Genomic DNA, 21769 nt, shown 5'->3' on the forward strand with positions numbered 1-21769 from the left:
GCAGGTCAGGCAACATCCGTGGAGAGAGAAACAGAGTCAACGTTTCAGGTCGAAGACCCTTCGTCAGGACTGAGTTTTTCCAGCGTTTTCTGTTGTTATTTCGGATTTCCAGCATCCGCAGTATTTTGCTATCCTCAAAGGCAATAACATTTGCAGATGTCACATGATTGTGTCTCACCTGATCGAGCTTCCATGAATACCTCTAACCAGAGTTGGCTACCTTAACAATAAATTATGCCTTTCCAGCAAGCCCACATCTCGTGAACAACTTTTTTTTAAGTCAATGCTGACATGCAATAGTGTCATAAGGGTGGAATGGAAAAATGGTATAAAAATTTAAATAACTTGGATATATGTAGAAGGATCAAATTCAGTGATCATCTAGATGGGATGGGTTTTGATGACATTGTACATAAAGTGACCATGGGATGCAGTGCAGAGAGTCTCCGACGTTTTGTCTCTGATTTGGAAAATACAGACGCTCCCTCTGCGCGCGCAGTGAAAGTCGGGCTCGGAAGTGGCGGTGACGTCATCCGGTTAGGGAGCGTCTCCATTTGTGAGCGAGGCCGAGTGAGGAGTGACCCAAAGGAACAGGGAGAGAGATCGAGGTTTGGGGCCTTGCCGAGCGGTGGGGAGAAGAGTGGCCGCCAATCGTAGTCTAGGCAAAGGGACTGGGCTCTTCTGCTGCCTGTACACACTGGGCAGCAGGGCAGGGCAGGCCAGGCCGAGCCCCCGCCACCGCCGCCCCCAGCCTTTGAGGCCGCAAGGCCCGTGTGAGGGCCGGGGCCAAGCGACGCCTTCCAGTGGGGACACCATGAGTGAAAATGGCAAAAGGAAGAGGAGGAAGAGTTTAAATCCCTCGCGTTACTCAGGTAATAGAGGCCGAGTGTTTGGGAGGGTAGCGAAGAGGAGACTCTTAAGCAGAGTTACACAGAAACTGGGCAGGTGTGCAACACTGGCCAAACAACTGGGCAAATGTGCAACACTGGCCAAACAACTGGGCAGATGTGCAAGGCTGGCCAAACAACTGGGCAGATGTGCAAGGTTGGCCAAACAACTAGGCAGATGTGCAAGGCTGGCCAAACAACTAGGCAGATGTGCAAGGCTGGCCAAACAACTGGGCAGATGTGCAAGGTTGGCCAAACAACTGGGCAGATGTGCAAGGCTGGCCAAACAACTGGGCAGATGTGTAACACTGGCCAAACAACTGGGCAGATGTGCAACACTGGCCAAATAACTGGGCAGATGTGCAACACTGGCCAAACAACTGGGCAGATGTGCAACACTGGCCAAACAACTGGGCAGATGTGCAACGCTGGCCAAACAACTGGGCAGATGTGCAACGCTGGCCAAACAACTGGGCAGATGTGCAACGCTGGCCAAACAACTGGGCAGATGTGCAACACTGGCCAAACAACTGGGCAGATGTGCAACGCTGGCCAAACAACTGGGCAGGTGTGCAACGCTGGCCAAACAACTGGGCAGGTGTGCAACGCTGGCCAAACAGCTGGGCAGAGTTGCAACGCTGGCCAAACAGCTGGGCAGAGGTGCAACGCTGGCCAAACAGCTGGGCAGAGGTGCAACGCTGGCCAAACAGCTGGGCAGAGGTGCAACGCTGGCCAAACATTACCAAGGCAGTAAAGTAACATTGCATTTTTAACTGGGCAGTTGAATTGTTGCATTTCTGTCTGCTGTTCGGATTGTTTTAATTTCTGCTTGGCGTTTGGGGAATATAAGATTTCTCCCCACTGTTTAGGCACTGTTATGAAGGTGCGGGAAAGGATATGAGATGGTAAACTCAGCCTAAGATCGATTAGGATGGTAGTGGCTGAGGAGGGGATGAATCGGTGGCAAGGAACATAAGAACATAAGAAATAGGAGCAGGAGTAGGTCAATCGGCCCCTCGAGCCTGCTCCGCCATTCAATAAGATCATGGCTGATCTGATCCTAACCGCCAATCTACTCTAGGGTTTGAGGTTTGTGGTGGGGGCCGGAAGTGATCGCTTCGGCCTTACCAGTGTTTGGCTCGAGGAAATTGTGGCTCGTCCAAGACTGGACGTCAGACAAGCCATCAATACAGAGGCAGTGGAGCAATCGAGAGAGATGGAGGAGAGGGAGAGCTGGGTGCCATCGGCATACATGTAGAAGTTGACCCCATGCCTGTGAATGATATCACCAAGGAGCAGCATAGATAACGATGGGACCAAAGATAGATTCTTTGGAATCCCTCAGGTTACGGTACAGGAGCAGGAGGTGTGTCTCATGAATGAGATGAGCTTGGAGAAGGCATAAAGAAAGAAATAACTTACATTTATATAGAGTCTTTTATGACCTCAGGATGTCCCAAAGCGCTTAACAGCTTTTTGAAGTGTAGTCACTTGTAATGTAGGGGAATGCAGCAGTCAATTTGCGCGCCGCAACAACAACTTACATGTAGTAAAACATCCCAAGGTGCAACACAGGAGCGTTATCAAACAAAATTTGACACCGAGCCACATGAGGTATTAGGACAGATGTCAAGGAGGTGAACTAAATGGCCAGAAACCGTCTAGTTTTTTTGTGGTGTTGGTTGAGGGATAAATATTGGACAGGACACCAGAGAGAATTTCCCTGCTCTTCTTCGAAATAGTGCCATGGGATCTTTTACGTCCACCTGAGAGGGCAAATGGGGCGTCAGTTTAACCCCTCATTTGAAAGACAGCACCCCTGACAGTGCAGCACTCCCTCAGTCAGCCTAGGTTTTGTGCTCAAGTCTCTGGAGTGGGACTTGAACCCACAACCGTCTGACTCTGAGGCGAGAGTGCTAACAACTCAGAAGGCATGGGGGAAGATGGGAGAGAAGTTATAGCGAGATGTGGGTTCAGGGCTGGGGGCGGAGGAGTGATTTGGCTTGAAGGGGAAGGAGGAGGAAGCAGCAGAGGGAGCTGAATGGATGGCTTCAAACTTAGTGACAAAGAAGTCCATGAGCTACTCACACTTGGTGGAGGAGGCAAGGGAGTGGGGTTTAAGGAGAGAGTTGGTAGTAGAGAAAAGAAGTCGAGGGTTATCTCTACACTCTTGCATTCTTGGATGATCCTGGAATAATGGGTGGAATTAGCAGAAGAGAATGAGGCCTGATAGCACTTGATGTGGCTGATGTGGACCAGTCAGATCTGGTGATGGATGGTAAAACAGGTTGTGCTGCAGATTAGCTCAAGCCCACCTTTTGGACTTGAGGGAGTGAAGATGGGAACCATACCAGGGGAACAGCAAGGATGGGAGCGAGTAAAGGTTTTGCAGGGGCCAAGGGCGTCAGAGGAGGAGGTGAGGGCAAGGTTGAGCAAATCAACAATTGCAGAAGTATCGTGGGAATTTGAAAGTAATTATAAATGACTTTGAGCAGAGTTTTTTCCCCCAAGTACAGATGCAAAAGGAAGTGGGTTGGAAAGGGGTAGTAGGGCGTGGGTTGTGAGGGATATGAGGAAGTGATCGGAGATGTTTTTGTCTTTAATTGAGACCATGGGAGTAGAGCGGCCACGTGAAATAGCAAGATCGAAGGGTGACCATGAATATTGAAAGTCTCAACTCTCTGGTCAGTGAGAAGATCATATGAGAAATGGAATCATCTCAAGCCAGTTCCTAGTGGGTTGAGTCCACAGCACAAATCACAGAATCGTAGCATTTTGCAACACAGGAGGAGGTTCCTGGGCCCACCCTGTCTGTGCCAACTCTTGGAAAGAACGATCCACTTTCCCCATACCCTTTCAATTGTTTTTCTTTTGAAGTATCCAATTTTTTTAAAGCAATTATGAATTCTGCTTCCACCATTGTTTCCGATCAGGCACTCTTTTTTTTAAATCTTCTAACCACTTCTTTTGCGATTTAAATTTATGTCCTCTGGTTACCAACTTACTAAACAGTGCAAATAGTTTTTTCCCAATTTACCTTATCAAAACCCCTCAGTATCTTGAACACCTTGATCAGATCTCCTGTTAACTTTCTTCGTTCTAATGAAAGGGGCCTCAGTTTCTTCCAGTTCTGTTCATAAAAGCTGGTTTCATCTAAGTGAATCACTTCTGCACCCTCTCCATGCCCTTGACATTTTGCTAAAGTAAGGTACTCAGAACTGAACACAGCATTATAACTGTAGCCTAACCAATGATTTGTACAGGTTTAGCATTGCTTCCTGCTTTTGTACTCTTTATATACTATCGATTTGCATGTTGTTGAGTGATTATTACCCAATACCTAACCTGACAGTGCTAGATACAAACACTATGTGCTAAACATGTTATATTTAATATTACAGGTGAGTGGAGGCCAGACAGTTCCTGGAGATTCAATAATTCCAGGGAAAGTCACCCAATTTGATCTTGTATGCTTCCTTGCAGCCAATGACAGAGTGGCATTGATAGAACCTTAGAGCAGATGAGTTTCCCTACTTTACCGGGGAATGACAAATATCCCGAGAAAACTGTGAAAGAGGAGCAAATATAAGCAAGTGTAGAGTACCCTGCTGATAGTATCTAGGCTCACATGCAGAATGGCTACTTGAGAAAGTTGCAGAAGCATTGACCCTCGCGTATGTCCTTGTCTTCAGGAATGCAAGGACAAGGGAAGGAATTTGTTAGTCAATCTACCTACAGTGGGAATCCTCCTCCTAACTGGCTTTGTCTCTTGTAGGGTCTGACTCCACGGTTGAAGATGAAGAGGAAAGCAGTCCCGAACACTGTAACAATTCAAGCGATTCACAAGGTGGGTTAAAATTGTTAATGAGGAATGTTTGTATCTGTTAATGAGGAATGTTTGTATCTGTAAACATTATCTTGTATTGTCTATCCACTAAGGTAGAAATGATGCACTCATCCACTGAATGGAGGATTTTTCTCACATGTTGCTGGTTTGAATTGGATTTTTTTGTCTGTGGTATAAGACCAAAACTGGATTATTTTTTTTATTGCAACATTTCTGGGAGGGACTATTAATCCTAATACTGTTAGGGTTGTCCTACAAACTAGAAGAAGCTAGTGAAAACTCCTTTGAGATTACATTTTTGTTTATTCCTTCTCCCTTCCCCACAATTTTCTCACCTTGCCCTCTCCGTAAAACAGTGAATCATGCTCGGGTACAGTTCCAAGGTTGCTGGCAGCTCTCTGGATCCTTGCCCAAGTGACCATTCTTTGAGTGAACCTGGACAGTGGAGGGTAGATTTTCAGGTGCAAAACTGTCGTTGCAGATCGACACCCGTTAGAGAAAACACGCGATTTTCATTTTAATTTTAATCTTCGTTTTACTCCCCCATGACCTGGCACTGACATTTGTAGGGCGAGAAAGCTTGAAATTTATATTTTTGAAAAATTTGGGGAGGAGAAAATATGGTAGAGTTTTCAAGAGTGTCTCAAATGTATCAACGTGTTTTTTATTTACTTCATCTTTTCAGACCTTTGCATGACAGTGAGAGCAATAAACTCTGATCTGAAAGGAACTAACAAGAGGCAGTGCAGGATTGAAAACTGGAGCCCTTTTAATGACCAAGAAAGCAAATTTAACACATACCATCCTGAACAGGAAGCTTCATCCCCCAACAAACACCAAGACGATACAACAGAAAGTTCAGTTAGTGATGGCTCCGAGAGACGGGCCAAATCCCCTTGCTCGGCCGTTCTTTATCAACATAAGTGGCCTCTGCGAAAACCATCTTGCGATGGACTCTACAGCTGCGAGCACTGTGACTTCAACAGCAAGTACCCGCTGGAGCTGAAGCAGCATGTTATTCTCAGGCACACAGACACTCTGCCCAACACCTGCCCAGTCTGCAAGCGGGAATTTCTAACGTACACTCTGCTCCACAAGCACCTGCAGGCCCATGAGACAGAAGAGCCAAATGCCTGTCAGTTGTGCAGCCACAGTGCTGAAAACCCGAAGGCGCTCGAGTTGCATGTGGCGGATGCCCACATCACCGAGTATCTGTACTGGTGTGAGCAGTGCAACATTCACTTCTGCAGTACCAGCGAGCTCCACCTTCACTTGCAGCAGCACGATGGCGACGAGCAGTACCTCTGCCAGTTCTGTGAGTACGGCACAGATGATGCTGCTGAGCTGCACAGCCATGTCCTTGCTGAGCACGCGTACAGCCTCATGGAGATGAACGACACCTCCGAGGATGGACTTCAGGGACCAGCGGGCTTTATGAGTAAAGTGAGCTTTGACCGGGAGAGAAATTTCTTTATATGTCAGTCTTGTGGCTACAGAAGCCGGCTGTACGGCAACGTCAACCGGCATGTGGCGATTGAGCATGCCCGGTTCTTTCCGTTTGTGTGCGACGATTGCGGGAAGGGCTTTTGCAACACGGCCGAGTACAACAAACACTTGAACTTGCACTCATCTCAGGAGATCTACTTGTGTCAGTACTGTGATTATTCTACTGAGCAGATTGCAAACCTCCGCACGCACATAGACATGAGCCACACTGCAGCACTACCCTACAAATGCGAGATGTGCATGTTGAGGTTTGCAAGCGACGGTGAGCTCATGTGGCATCTTGCTAAACACAAACAGAACAATGAGCTGCTGTGGTATCAGGGATATGACAATTAAACATCTTTTAAACTTGGCTACTGTGGCTGTCTGCAGAATTTCAAAAGAGTGAGAAACTGAATTAGTTTTTTTAAATATTATTTGGAGGATGTTCCTGTGGAAGAGTGCCAAGTAAATCCTCACAAGCCCCTCTGACTTCAGAGAATCCTGTCCAGTGTTTTTCCCCTGTGCACTAAGTGGGCACACACTCAAGCAGCTCCATGGGTGACTTAATTTGAAAGTATGTAGCATTTTGAATTGTTTTCCAATTTTGGTGATTGTCGCACAGTGTATGATGGCTGAGAACAAAGCAAGAGAGCATCCCAAATCTCAACCTGCCACAAACGTGAACATTTTAACGTGCACATTGTGAACTGTAAACATACAGTCTGTGTCCTTGCGCCTGGAAAGTAGAAACAGCTAGGGGTTGAGTTTCTGCTTTGGCCGCAACCGGCGACCTGGGAGCAAAATGCGCCCCAAATTGAGCTCGTTTTCAGAAGTTTTTTCCCCTCAAGTTTCCACTCAAACTCATTTGTATATCGCCAAATGCAAAATCTGCCATGAACCAATGCACAAATACACAGAAACCCCACAGTGCAGATAGAGGCCATTTCGGCCCATCGAGCCTGCACCGACACATATCCCACCCGATCCCCGTAATCCCTACACCAACACATATCCCACCCTATCCCCTAACCCCACGTATTTAATCCGCCTAACACTGAGGGTCAATTTATCATAGCCAATCATCCTAACCCGCACATCTTTGGACTGTGGGAGGAAACCGGAGCACCTGGAGGAAACCCACGCAAACACGGGGAGAATGTGCAAACTCCACACAGACAGTCACCCGAGGCCGGATTCGAACCCGGGTCCCTGGCGCTGTGAGGCAACAGTGCTAACCACTATGCCACCGTGCTGCCCAATCGGCAGAGTTTTAGAATGTAATTTGCTTTAAAAAAAAAAAAAAAAAAAAATTTCCTTGATATATTTGAGTGGTAACTTGTGCAGTTTAAATAATACAGCTGAAAAATAGGTTTATCACAAAAAATAAGCATTTTAATCAGTGTCTAGTCCACCACCTGTGAGTAACCTGATTTTAATTAACTGAAATTGATTTTAAAAAACCATACAGAACCATTTTCTTGTTATATTGGTGTACAGAAGTCAGTTTCTTAGTAAATTAAAAAAAAACTTACTCACAAACTTTTAAAACAAGCATATTGGTGTCCTTGTGCCCAAAAGAACCAGCTTAATTTTAAGAGCCTCCTCGAAGGCCAGCAAACTAGTGCAATTAGCAGAAACTCGCAATGGCGATTAATTCGATCTGGGGGGGGGGGGGGGGGCCGGCTTCTCGTGCGATGTTTTTTAAACTAGCTCAACAGATCGCGGAACGTTGATTTGCGCTGCACGTAATTTGTGCTTAAAATTCCGCGATCGTTTGTGCTGCTTTGGCCGATTTCAGGTGAATTGCGACGAAAAAACCAACACAACCTTTTTTTTAAATTCGTTTATGGGATGTGGGCGTCGCTGGCAAGGCCAGCATTTAACTGAGCAGAAACTCCAGGCCCTGCTTTTTGTAAAATCATGGGGTCTTTTTCAGATTATTGACACTGAATTCTAATCTTTCTTTGGTCTTGCGATGAGCAACAGGATGTTCACAGGTTGTAGTTGTTGCATTGGTGAGAGGGAAATGAGAGAATGTAACGTATAAGGGAAAGAGGAGAACCTTCTGTATCTCAAACAGATCAGTGGAGTAATATTGGCCGTGTGTGTTATCCATAGGCTGGACTATCCTACCCTAACCATAGATAGCAAACTGGGTGTTGGGATGAAGGCAGTTATTAAATTTGGTAGAATTACAGAACAAAATTACATTCTGAATGTGTCTCAGCAAAAAATATCTAGTAAAATCTTATTACATAAAGCTGATTATTCAGATCCAACAATGCTGTTCTTATTAGGGCTTCATCACATTAAACTTTGTTGGTAATGATACTCTACTCTTCCGTATTTTTCCAGGCATCTTAGAAATCATTTTCTGCAGATGCAGAGACTTGGCCCTTTATGACATGTAGCAGCCACCTAGGATCTGCAAGAACAGTTACACTATTACGTGTAAAGTTGTTTTGCCAAAGAGTAACTTTCTAGCTCATGTGACCTGAGAACTGCCACTTGAGAATGGCAATCGAGTGGAGTCTCGTATGGTACATGTCCAGCGTATCTCTGACTCCTTTGGTTCTGTTTTGACTCTCCATACCCACTCCATATGTTTAGCAGTGGTCCAGGGTCATTACTGCTGAAAAGCAGTGTGAGGTGAGACTTCAGTTTTATTCTGATGCAGGAAATGAAATATTTAAAAATGATCTGAAATTAGGATAAAAGAATCATTGGAAGAAAAAGAGTTGCTCTCTAGTGCTCATTTGCGAGAGGAAGGAAAACGTTTGCATTTGGTCTCAAATCTATGGAGGAAATCAAAAATGGAGAAAAAAATGTTTTTGGACCAATGACTTGCATTTTTCCTCCTTTGTCTGCCTCCCTCAGTGTAAATGTACAATGGTGCTTCCTTAAAATAAATCCAGTTTGTCAAAGAGCACCTCAGAGCTGGGTGGATATGATGGTAATATATACACACCGAAGATGGTTCATGCACCTCAGAGTGTCTGTCACTATAGTGACTTCCTGGGTATTACCTGAGCACTGAGATTGGATTCACTGACTATTTTCTATAATTCACTTTCAGTCGTTTAGTATTTATTTTGATGGCGTCTAGTTCATGGGATGTAGTGCAGTATAACTGACCTCTTACCAGCTTTTTTGAAAGTGGTTTGGGCAAAAATTCACTTTCTTCCTCTCTCTAATGTATATCGGAATGATTAAGTAGGCTAGATAGAGCTGATTGTGCTAAAGATCGTGTCATGTAATGGAGTAAGTGATCTCAATTTTGAAACTTACAATAAACTTTGCCAGCTCAGTTGGAAATTATGGTTACTCTTTCATTATATTCAGTTATTATGTTCTTACACGCTCAATATGCAAAACTTACCTTTAGATTCTCTTTAGGTTTCTGTGGAAAAGTGACTTATTATAATTGACTTATGCATAAGGATACTGCTTAACACATACACATATAATTGTACGCTTGATTGAGCTGAATAGAATGATGTATTACAAGTCATAGTGTAAAATTGGGCATGAAAAGTTAGATTTTTGAAAGAAAATCTTGCATTTATATAGCGCCTTTCACAACCTCAGGACGCCCCAAAGCGCTTTACAGCCAATGAAGTACTTTTGAAGTGTAGTCACTGTTGTAATGTAGGAAACACGGCAGTCAATCTGCGCACAGCAAGCTCCTACAAACAGCAATGTGATAGTGACCAGATAATCTATTTTTGCAGTTTAAAGGAAGTGTGGGACAGAGCCATAATGTCACTTAGAATATTGTTTTCACTACTGGGCCCTGGGATTAGCCCAGCTGATGACCTCCTGTTTTTCTACTAGCACTGTAAGAGTTTGGGAGAGTCTTATCCAGCTCCTAGTAGGCATGAGCCCACTGCACAAAACACATCATAATTTTAGCATCCAATTAGCAGTCTGACAAAGAGGCCAGAAGAATGGCTGGTATAGAAAATGGAAATGTCGTACAGGTGCAATAATGATGCTCTTCTGAGATTGAGAATAGGCAAGCTTTTGCTTGATGCTACCATTGAGTACCACCATCAGAAAATACTTGTTCTAAGTACTGACATCATTTACCTTGATAAGCACAAAGTTCACCAAAGCAAACCCTAAAACATTTAATCCTTGGTGTTTTATTTCTACATTAAGACATTGCAGAACATCAATTTGGAGCCACTTTTAGAGAATGCAATCCTGAAAATAGCATCAATACTAAAGCGGTATTTACGGTTTAAGCATAGCCTGGTTGGTCAAATATTCATTGTGTTTTGTCCGAATGGGATTGACGACATCTGCGGACATATTAAACATTTTTTACAAAGTATCAACTTATTTATATTTAATGGGGGGGGAAAAACATTCAAAAGCTGATCAACAGTTAAGATCCACAAAGAAGAGCAGAATGTTGTTTTATAATGCCATAATCTAATGTTTTGGTTGAGGTAAAAAAAAAAGTGCAGTTGCAGTCTATGCTGGCAAGAAGTCTGTGTCCCTACCCCCGGCCCCTCCTCCCCAGAGTTTCAGAAGATTTCAATTTGTGCACATAAATGTGACTATACACTGAATCTTGTTGGAATTTTATCTTGTACATAATACATTGCAGCAATAGCAATAGTCTTGTACTTTGAGAGAAGCTGAAAGTGTGATTTGAACTTGTAGGGAGACTAAATTGCTCGTGCTGTTTTTTATTGCCAAGTATAATCTTTGTGTTAACTTAGGTTTGAAAAAAGTGCCCATCTGTTATACATACCATAAAGGAGCTGTGTAAAACTTCACACAAATGATGCCGTGATTTAATGATTGTACCTTTACAAAGAATCCTGTAGAATCCCATTTATCTTTTGATGGGGAAATCTAATTTTGTCGTAGCAAAAATAATGTATGTGTAAAGTTATTTTAAATGTATTTGATAAATGAAATGCTTAAGATAACTTGTACATGCAGTGTGACTTGTTGGGGTTCTAAATGACAATTTTGTATTTGCTTATTTCTGTACTCTGGTACACGTTGATGGAATCCTCATGTTTTAACAGACAGAGAAGACATTTGGATTCTTGTAGCATTGCACAGCTCTCTATAAAAGTAACTGACAGAAAGCGGTGGACTGTATAACTGGGTATTTTCAGACATTTGAAGTTTGAGCAGAAAGTAATGTTGTACCTGCTATGGGAGATACAGCTGTATTATAAGATCATGGTATTAAAATGTAATTTTTGCACTTTGACCCGATTCTTTGTTTTCATTACCACAATCAATTTCGAAGTCCTGGTTTGTAGCATGCTGAGAAACAGAAAGCAAATTTTTAAAAGAAATCAATCGGAAGCCTCCTGATCACGATCCAGTGACCCCTGTTGAAAATGTGTGGGTACGAGTGTCAAGTGAGGCCAGGATCAGGCTCAGCTGTGATGCTCACTCTGATAATATAGCTTTCAAGACTCCAACATGAATAATGGCCACTGGTGACGGATATCATGGTGGCACCTGCGGACCTGTAGCCCAGCAAGGAGTTAACATAATAGGTGGTGACAAAACTGGCAAGGAGTTGGAAAAAACCCAGTCTATTAGGATAAGAACATGTTGGGCCATGGAGTAGTAGGGAATTGAGTTTGTGCATCTGATTCCATAAATTGGAGACGTTCTCAATCTGTTGGTTATTTATCAGTTTCACTGACGTTGTTCAGGATGGCTAGCTTCTGTCTAACATAATGTAACTCTTCACTCATTATGGAGATTGAACGTCGGGTACCACTTGGACCCTGTCGGAGATCCTCCGACCTATTCGCTACTCTGCAAACCGGGTGACCGAAGATGAACAGGGCAGAACTGAAGTGCAACCAGAAGTTGTCCCATGTTCTCTTCAGCAAAGCTCTCTGGATTGTGATAAGGAATAGGAGCACAGGCAATTTTTTTCTCTCTAATACAGGTATGCTGCAGTCAGCAGTAGCATTCTTGGCTGTGACCATATAACTCAGCAAAGACTGGAGAGCAAATTTGGGCCCTTCTGGTCAATATGATCAAGCTGTTCAGTTCCTTAACCAGCAAGTTAATTTTTAATCAGGAAAGAAAAATTCAACTTTTAATTTTAAAGAAATGTCAAGGACTACTTTACTGGTCTGAGATTGCTTCTGCTTCCCCAACCTTTCCTTTAAAAAAAAAAAAAAAGCTGCACATTGTAACTGGTAATTGTGACAGTAGAATCATTGGCATTACAATCCTAACACCAACAATTTGCTACCCGGCATCTTTTTAAGTAGTACAGAACTCTGGGTCTGGCATTTTTAATGCAAACAGAATGCCTAAGAGTAGTGGAACTGCTCTTTCCTGCTAACGTACAGCCTATCTGACCCTACTGCTTAGACTATGTGTGATTCAGCAACATAAACAATAGGCTCATTAATTGCACCAAATATTAACTGATTTGATGGGAGGCTGTGATAGGGCTCTGCCAGGCCAACTTTCTAAGTTTTATTTTTAAAAGTCAAGTTTCAAAAGTACATTTTGCTTCCCCGGGGCTGGCGGAGAGGAGAATCCTTGCTGAAAAGGTAACCAGAGTCAGGGACATACTGGATGGCAGCGGAGTGGGCTGGATGTCGCTAGAGGTGTTGGCTGCCTGGAAGTCTGGGTGTTCTGTCTAGCCTGCTGCCAAAGCCATATAGCCACTAAGGCCCTGATTCAGTTAGGTGTGTCAAAGAGGCTCAAGCACGTGGAGTGATTCCGCCCAATTTCACCCGCCTTCACATGGAGTTGCTCATCAACATGGGGCCCTGAAACCTCCCTCAGGACTTGAGCCTTCTCTTGGAAGTTTCCCACGTGCCATTCCATTCTGCATGCAAGGATTTCCTGTGTAGGTTACGCCTGCAGACTCTCCACTTCCCTGCCCACGGCTTCTCTCTGGACATGCTATGCTGAAATGTCTTGTTGGCTGGTGCAGATGAGCTTGCCCATGTATTCGGGATCCTCCCTTGCACCACTGAGGACCTGGGGTGCCGAATGCTGCATGGAGCAGTGGCATCAAACATTATTTTGAACCACTGTACAGATACCCAGGGCTCTCGTCCAATTTGCAACCTGGAGGGAAACATTTTCCTTATTTAATTGCAGTGTACGAGGTTGCAGCCCTCTTTCATTATTTAAAGGAATTGCTGCTCAACATTTGGTTAAACTTTAGCCAAACGCACCCGATCTTTGGCCACCCGATACTTGTAGAGTGCGGGCTGGTCGGAAGAACTCCTCATGGGTCTGCTCCTGCACCTGTCCAAAGCCACCATTCATAGCTCCAGGATGCACATGACAGCAGGGATGATCGCTCCGACTGCCTGCCTCTTTCCTGCAGCCTTGTGCGTGCCCCTGAACAGGGTTCACACGGCGTCCACTGCAGGACGTTAACTGTATTGTTGATAGCAACAGGAATATGATTTAGTGCTTTTTTTTACATTTATTACTTTGATTGGGCCATTCATGTTAATGTTGTATTAGTGGTGCCCTCCATTAGAGGGGGCACTTATAGTGCCATCTTTATCTTGGTGGTACTGGGTTGCCCAATGCCACCTTACTGGTCCAATTAAGACAGTCCCCCATGGCCAAGTGGGTAAACATAAGAAATAGGAGCAGAAGTAGGCCATTCAACCCTTTGAGCCTGCTCCGCCATTCAATAAGATCACGGCTGATTTTCTACCTCATCTCCACTTTCCTGCCCAATCTCCATATCCCTTGATTCCCTTAATGTCCGATCAAGTGTAAAGGCACTACATGCTATGCCACTGTGCTGTGCACTCCAAAAGAGTCCCTGGTCTGTGTTGAGCATCCAGGCCAGCAGGTGCGAGCGTTTACAGGTGCCTCAGCGCCCCCAGTTTGGGCAGAGGAAACCTCAGCCAATGTTCCTGCTCCAGATGGCCGTCCAGCAGTAACCCTGCTGGCGAGGGCTGCTGTGTGGAGATTGGGCGCGATGCCTCTACTGGCGAATGACCTGAAGAATAGAGATTCCTACATTACAACAGTGATTATACTTAAAAAGCACTTCATTGGCTGTAAGGCGCTTTGGAACATCCGGTGGTCGTGAAAGGTGCTGTGTAAACGCAAGTCTTCCTTTATTAATAAATAACAACAGAAAATGCTGGAAAAACTCAGCAGGCCAGGCAACATCCGTGGTTGTTGCCTGGCCTGCTGAGTTTTTCCAGCATTTTCTGTTGTTATTTCGGATTTCAAGCATCTGCAGTATTTTGCTATCTTCCTTTATTGGGAAGGTTCTTTAGCCAGTCACCTGTCAGGATATCTCCATGGTAACCACAGGGCGGTGAGGGGAGCTAAGCCTACGGTCCGTATTCACAGAATTAGATCCGTCAGTTAGAAATGTAACGAGGCTTTACCCTCGTTTTTTTTGTGGGGAAAAAAATGAAAGTTGTAAGTGGAAGTTTTTCCAGAATGAAGTCTGAGAGCGTTTACAGCCAATGGAAAGGGAATCAAAACCTGACAAGCGAGGAGGCACCCGGACATAGTTGGCTGGGACACAGCACGGAAACGGAAATGCGCAGTAGGCGGTTCAGTCTGTTGGCGGGAGTATAGCGGCGGCGGAGCGGGTGCGCTCGGGGAGAGAGAGCCGGAGATACCGCACCCGGAGCAGGGGAGAGAGAGAGCAGGGGAGGCTGGACGCCGGGTTAGTGGCTCCTGGAGGGGCCTTTTCAACCCTTTAAAGCTGAGGCGGTCGGCTGGTTGGTTACAGAGCCCCGAGTATCTGCTCGGTCAGTCAGGCAGTAATAGTGGTGCCGCAGGTTGATCCTCACTGTGCTGGCAATTCGAGAAGAAAGAAAGACTTGCAATTATATAGCGCCTTTCACGACCACCGGACATCTCAAAGCGCTTTACAGCCAATGAAGTATTTTTTGAAATGTAGTCACTTGTAATGCAGGAAACGCGGCAGCCAATTTGCACACAGCAAGCTCCCACAAACAGCAATGTGGGATAATCTGTTTTAGTGATGTTGATTGAGGAATAAATATTGGCCAGGACACTGGGGATAACTCCCCTGCTCTTCTTCAAAATAGTGCTGTGGGATCTTTTATGTCCACCTGAGAGAGCAGACGGGGCCTCGGTTTAACGTCTCATCCGAAAGACAGCACCTTCGACAGTGCAGCACTCCCTCAGTACTGCCCTGGAGTGTCAACCTAGCTTTTTTATGTGTTCAAGTCCCTGGCGTGGGACTTGAACCCACAATTTTCTGACTCAGAGGCGAGTGTGCTACCCACTGAGCCATAACTGAAAGGGAATTGGATAAATACTTAAGGAAAAAAAATTGCAGACATATGGGGAAAGAGTTGGTGCAGACGCGAAGGGTCGAATGGCCTCCTTCTGTGCTGTACTATTCTATGATTCTATGAAACCAAGGCCCTGTCTGCCCCCTCAAGTGGACGTAAGCAATCCCATGGCACTATTCGGAGAAGAGCAGGGGAGTCCTGGCCAATATGTATCCCTCAATCAACATATCTTTTGAAAAAACTGGTTATTATCATATTGCCGTTTGTGAGAGCTTGCTGTGCACAAATTAGCTGTCGTGTTTCCTACATTACAGCAGTAACTGCACTTCAAAGGTACTTCATTGGCTGTAAAGTACTTTGGGACATGTGAAAGGCACTATATAAATGCAAGTTCTTTCTTTTACGAGCTTTCTATTTCCATTTTCTTAAACTAAATTCAAATTCTCAAAACTGCCATGGTGGGATTTGAACCTGCATTCTTTGGATTATTAGTCCGGACCTCTGGATTACTAGATGAATAACATAACCACTACACTACTGTATTCTTTTCCATGGCAGGAAACATAGAAGATAGGAGTAGGAGTAGGCCATTCGGCCCTTCGAGCCTGCTCCGCCATTCAACGAGATCATGGCTGATCATCCAAACCCTAGCACCCGGTCCCTACACCAACAGCCATCCCACCCAAGCCGTAACCCCATGTATTTAATCCCCCCTAACACTAAGGGCCAATTTTTATCATGGCCAATCAACCTAACCCGCACATCTTTGGACTGTGGGCGGAGCACCCGGAGGAAACCCACGCAAACACGGGGAGAATGTGCAAACTCCACACAGACAGTCACCCGAGGCCGGATTTGAACCCGGGTCCCTGGCACTGTGAGGCAACAGTGCTAACCACTATGCCACCGTGCAGATACAATGGGAGGAAGGCAAAACTGGAGTGCTGAGCAAGGGGCAAGCCACAGGTTGTTTGTTCATCCTTTGTCAGGAATTCATGAGTGGCAGATGTAGTAGAAATGAGGAAAATGTAATTTGTTGCAAAATGAAATATGTATATGACCTCCGAACATCCCCAAGCACATTACTGTCAATTAATTTCTTTTGAAGTGTAGTTACTGTTGGTCTGTAGGCAGACAGAGCAGCCAATTTGCACACAAGGTCCCACAAACAGCAACAAGATGAATGACCAGTTAATCTGTTTATGGTGGTATTGGTTGCGGGATAAATGTTGGCTGGGACACTGGATGAACATCCCTGCTCATCTTTTGAAATGTGCAAAGGGATCATTTACATTTACTCGAGAGGACAGCCATGGCCTAAGCTTAATGTCCCATAATTTGGGAACATTGGCAGCCTCTGGTCTCAGTGTTGTTGCTGTCAGTCCTGCAGTCGTTCTTTTGCCTCTTTTTTTTAAATAAAAAAGAAATTGACATTTAATCATTTGCAATTTTTGTTTGAAGGTGAAAGATGCAAGCTTTTTTAAAAGGAGCTGGAGTTATCGGCACTAAACCAGCAAAAGAAAAAACCACAGCAGGAACCAGTGGAGAGAACAAGAAGCAAAAAGCAGTTCCATGGGTGGAGAAATAGTAAGAAACTAACCCCAGATGATGCTTTGTGTAGTGCATGTATGCAGCCATGAGTTCCCCTTTCTCACATAATTACATAAGATAATAAACGACAGTAACGATTAAGATTCAGTGGTGTGTGTATAATCAGACCAATGTGTGATTTCAGAGCTGAATAATGCTAACTTTCACTTCATTGTTGTGGAGGGAAAGTTGGTGATGAAGCTTCACAAGCTGCTTCTCTTGCCTGTGGATGTCTTCCAGGCAGAGTTCTTAACTATCGCCTAGTTTTGCAGAACATGCCATGCATTAAACCGTTGGAAATCTGCAGGCTTTTGCTGCGGCACCCCAGTTCAAGTTCTCACGGTTTTCTCTTGTGTGCTGCTGCAGCCATTTGGGGAGGGGAAAGAGGGCAGTTCTTTGAAACTTCTTTCCTTGTCATGGTTCCGCCCCCAGTTGTACTCTTACAGTAGCAAAATACTGTGGACGCAGGAAATCTGAAACAACAACAGAAAATGCTGCAAACACTCAGCAGGTCAGGCAGCATCCGTGGAGCGAGAAAGAGTTAACGTTTCAGGTCGATGACCCTTTTAAGGGCAAAACTCTTCTTTGTAGTTTTCTGTTCCACCTTCCCCTTTCGTAGGTCACCCACTATTCGAGGTCAGAAAGCAGGTGGGCTGCCTGCTGCCGGATAATCTCCGGTGCCAAGCTGAAACCGTTTTCAGGGTAGTGCACCGGAGGAAGTGGTGCCTGGCTTCTGCTCAGTAACTCGCCATGTCAGCGTGGCTAAGAGTGGGAACCTGCTGCGTGGAAGATCCTGTCATATTTTCTTCTGTGACATTTTGACATGCAGCACCAAAAAAAGTTTACATTCATGTGGACGGTGCAATGTTGCCACTTTGTATAAGAAAACCTTGCAGGCTAATCCTGGGCAAAAAGAGATATGCTGAAAATCATAACATTGAAGCCTTTTCTACTGCCAGTGCTAAAAAAAACTCAACATGTGACGATGTTTTTAAAAAAAAAAAAAAATTGACTCTTCCATTTTAGTTAACTCTCCACCATATCTATGAAATAAAACTCCTGTTCAGCATTCCTTATCCTCTTAAATATTTGTCTGCACACTGTCCCATAAAATCCAACAAATTGCTCTTAAGCCACATGGAAGCCTCTGCAGAGTTACCTTGAGTAGGTAATGATGGCTGGACGCATGACAGATATTTGCAGGTGGAAAGCGTTCTGTCGCTGTTCTTTTACTGTGTTAATCTGGATTGTATCAGGACAGACGAGAATTCCTAAATAAACTTTTTTGTGATTTTGGGGGGATGAATGCAATTTGTTTTAAAAAAAAAATAAACTTTTGTGTGTGTTTGAACTGAGATTTCCCCTAAAGTCTGTCTTAATCTTATTTTTTGCATGCAGCCGCCCAAAATGTGTGGCTGAAGTTGCGTTTCAGGAGGAAGTTGTGGCTCTGCTGAAGAAGTCATTGGAAGGAGCTGATGTGAGTGTCACCAACAGTTCAATCTAGCAGAAGTAGCTACAGTTATTAATATCTAGTTCAGTGCCTTCCAAATGGCAGACCTGCATATTAATCTACAAAAATTACCATTCTATCTTTAATGTTGCATCTGCTCCTTAAATTGTAGGAACAGTTTCAAAATTCAATCCTAAATATTTTTAACATGTTTGCCTGAAACTAGACTTTCTATTTACAGGAAACTTTCGTTTAACCGGAGGTTAAAAGTCCGGAAAGCTCTATCTACCGGCAAAATTCAGGAGCCGTTTTCTATAAAGTTTTTTTACTTCTCGTTGCTTTTTTTTTCCCCAGTCAGGCTCTGCAAGGTCTGTAGCTAAGCAACAGCTTCAGCTAGAGACGCTTGCAGCTGCAGCTGACTGTTTTGAAGCTGTTGCTAAGCAACAGGGTTTGTTGATTCACACGGAGCTGAAAAGCTCTCTATGTTTTAACATTAACGCTGGTTTATACGGCAGTTTTGATCTAACGGCACCAGCTCGGACCCGTCAGTGGTGGATACCAGAAAGTTTCCTGTATATCTTTGTTCAGAGAACTTGCATGGGAGATTCCATGGCACATAGTATCATCATCTAACTCCTGAGGCCTAGTTTCTAATTGTTGTATAGAAACATAGAAGATAGGAGCAGGAGTAGGCCATTCGGCCCTGCTCCGCCATTCAACGAGATCATGGCTGATCATCCAAACCCAAGCCCTATCCCCATAACCCCGCGTATTTTATCATGGCCAATCAACCTAACCCGCACATCTTTGGACTGTGGGAGGAAACTGGAGCACCCGGAGGAAACCCACGCAAACACGGGGAGAATGTGCAAACTCCACACAGACAGTCACCCGAGGCCGGATTTGAACCCGGGTCCCTGGCACTGTGAGGCAACAGTGCTAACCACTATGCCACCGTGCTGCCCTGTTAGTTGTCTGACTAACTTGTTCTTTTTTCCTTTTTGAGTGAATGTTTGTGCTTTTCAATGTCCGTGCTGAGGGAAGGAACACTTCTACTTAGGATGTGCAGCTCCACAAGCAGTCCTCTGCACTTTAAATGGCCATTTTTCAGGTGTGAGCCTTGGCACTGTTGATGGGCTATTCACCAATTGGGGTGGTGGGTATGTTGGCACATCAAAATCCGCTCCATGCTCAAGCTCCACGCACATGAACCTTCAGTGGGCCTATCACTGGCTAGTGACCCGGAAGCATGAATTGCAGCTGATTTCCCCTCCCAACCCAGAGGCACGGAGACCAATTGTACCTCCGCTATTGCCACCATACCTTGAGTTCAACAAACTGAGCATAGGTGAGGGACTGAACCTCGGGCCATTCTGTTCAGTACCACACAAAATGGTGTGGTTATCCACTGGGGGAGTTTGAGATGTTCCCTTTGTGTAAGATTATGGGCACTTGTACCTCCTAGGGTCTGTGCTGAGCTTCCTCTGTAATTACAGGTGCACAAAGAGGAGACTTTCCTAGCATTTGTGTTGGATTCTAAGGTGAAAGGATGGTGTTCTAATACATTAGTGCCTAGTCCACCTGAAAATAATTTTGTTTGCAATGTTTTTCTTTTGCAAAAAGAGGAGGTTGAGGGGTGATTTGACAGAGGTGTACAAGATTATGACCGGTTTGGATAGGCGAGACGGGGTAAGGCTGTTCCCACTAGTTGATGGTACAAGGACTAGGGGACACAGATTTAAGGCTTTGGGCAAGAGATACAGGGAAAAAAAATTTACGCAGCGAGTGGTGAGGACCTGGAACTCGCTGCCGACTGAGGTGGTGGAAGTGGACACATCAATGTTTTCAAGGGGAGACTGGATAGGCACTTGAGGGAAATAAACTTGCAGGGCTACGGGGATACAGCGGGGGAATGGGACTGACTGGATTGCTCTACAGAGAGCCGGCATGGACTCGATGGGCCGAATGGCCGCCTCCTGTGCCATTATAACCCTCAAATGCTGTTGTCTTCTTTTGCAGCTTCCCAACCTGCTTTTTTACGGCCCTCCTGGGACAGGAAAAACTTCTACAATATTGGCTGCAGCAAGAGAACTCTTTGGGTAAGATGACATGAATCTTGTTAGAAAGAAGTAGAGTTCAGCATAGTTGGGTTCAGCAGAAGGGAAGCTATATCTTCTGTCACAATCATTTTAGATTTCTGTTTGGGACAGAATCAATTCAAGGTTACATCTCTCTATCAGGGGTTGTAATAAAAATCAATGTTAAAATTAACACTTAAATATCCCTTTTTGTTTTTGAATGTGTTTATATAAATACAAGATATCATTGTCTTTGCTAGGGAAACTGGATCAGACCGGTTATTTGGCCTGATAGTGAGACATGTCTTTGTAAGTTTAATGAAATAATATTTTTTTAAACTTATACAGAATGACATTCTAGTTAAAAAAATTTAACTAGAATACATAGGAAAATAAACCTCAGTGTAAGTTAGAATGCAGTTATGTAATTATTGGATTAATGTCTGTATCTGATGATTCCATCCCTGGCCATTGTCTGGCTTAGTAACTTCCCTAACCCTGTTCTCTGATGATAGCAGGTATTGCTTAACTATGTATTCGAGCCCACTGGCCAGATTATGATTTATATTGTTAAACTGTTTAATTTTTTTTAAGGATATGGAACAGTGAGACCCCTTGCAATATAAGGGATGGAGGGAGGTTAAATGACTTGTTGAGATGCGTGCAGCCCCACTGTCTTGCCCTCATTGCAGCAGGAGAAACCTGAACTTCCTGAAATGCGTTGAGGATATGACTACTCAAAAGTAGCATCAGATGTGTAACCTGCGTGAAATGTGTACCCCACTTGTTCATGGCTCACCCGAGTCCTGGAGGCTATGCACTAACATTAAATCTGATTGTGCAACATTTGCAGGCCTGAGTTGTACCGCAAGAGAATTCTTGAGCTGAACGCCTCCGATGAACGTGGTATCCAGGTCGTGCGAGAAAAGGTGAAAAATTTCGCACAGTTGGCTGTAGCGGGAACTCGCTCGGAGTAAGTAGCAACTTTTTTGTGAGGACTAAAGAGTTCTTGGGAAAGGGTGACTTTATTGTTTTGGGTTAGAACAAAACAGTGTGCTCATTTTTTTCCCCAAACGGCATAGAAGTTACAGCCAGAAACCAGCCATTCGGCCCAACAGGTCTCTGTCGGTATTTATGTTCCACGCGAGCCTCTACCCCACCCCTCT

The 21769-nt window shown here is 44.5% G+C and overlaps 2 protein-coding genes across 3 annotated transcripts in view; both read left to right on the forward strand.

Moving 5' to 3' along the window:
- The first annotated feature begins 466 nt into the window (after positions 1-466).
- On the forward strand, positions 467-11458 carry LOC147115574 (zinc finger protein 639-like). The gene is made up of 3 exons (XM_085989932.1): positions 467-872; positions 4663-4734; positions 5420-11458. The coding sequence occupies exons 1-3, from the start codon at positions 815-817 to the stop codon at positions 6574-6576; spliced, it is 1287 nt and encodes a 428-aa protein (XP_085846058.1). The 5' UTR covers positions 467-814; the 3' UTR covers positions 6577-11458.
- Positions 11459-14524: 3066 nt separating this feature from the next.
- Positions 14525-21769, forward strand: part of rfc4 (replication factor C (activator 1) 4) — a 28814-nt gene continuing 21569 nt past the window's right edge. Inside the window, exons 1-5 of one of the 2 annotated variants that reach the window (XM_085989934.1) lie at positions 14525-14548; positions 16947-17072; positions 18474-18552; positions 20545-20624; positions 21457-21576. In XM_085989934.1, coding sequence (XP_085846060.1) covers positions 16954-17072; positions 18474-18552; positions 20545-20624; positions 21457-21576 — 398 coding nt within the window. In that variant the 5' untranslated portion in view covers positions 14525-14548; positions 16947-16953. Of the gene's footprint in view, positions 14549-14744; positions 14888-16946; positions 17073-18473; positions 18553-20544; positions 20625-21456; positions 21577-21769 lie in introns of those variants that run through there. The other variant, XM_085989933.1, reaches the window with a different exon arrangement.

The sequence above is a fragment of the Somniosus microcephalus genome, chromosome 6 (genome assembly GCF_052327205.1).
Source record: "Somniosus microcephalus isolate GS21.2 chromosome 6, FLI_Smic_1.0, whole genome shotgun sequence".
Classification (NCBI taxonomy): domain Eukaryota; kingdom Metazoa; phylum Chordata; class Chondrichthyes; order Squaliformes; family Somniosidae; genus Somniosus; species Somniosus microcephalus.

What these genes read in the sequence shown, in the direction of transcription:
- LOC147115574 (XM_085989932.1), top strand. Translation starts at nt 815, where the DNA reads ATGAGTGAAAATGGCAAAAGGAAGAGGAGGAAGAGTTTAAATCCCTCG. An exon ending in AAATCCCTCGCGTTACTCAG is followed by an intron (nt 873 to 4,662) that starts GTAATAGAGGCC and finishes TGTCTCTTGTAG; the next exon opens with GGTCTGACTCCACGGTTGAA. An exon ending in CAATTCAAGCGATTCACAAG is followed by an intron (nt 4,735 to 5,419) that starts GTGGGTTAAAAT and finishes TCATCTTTTCAG; the next exon opens with ACCTTTGCATGACAGTGAGA.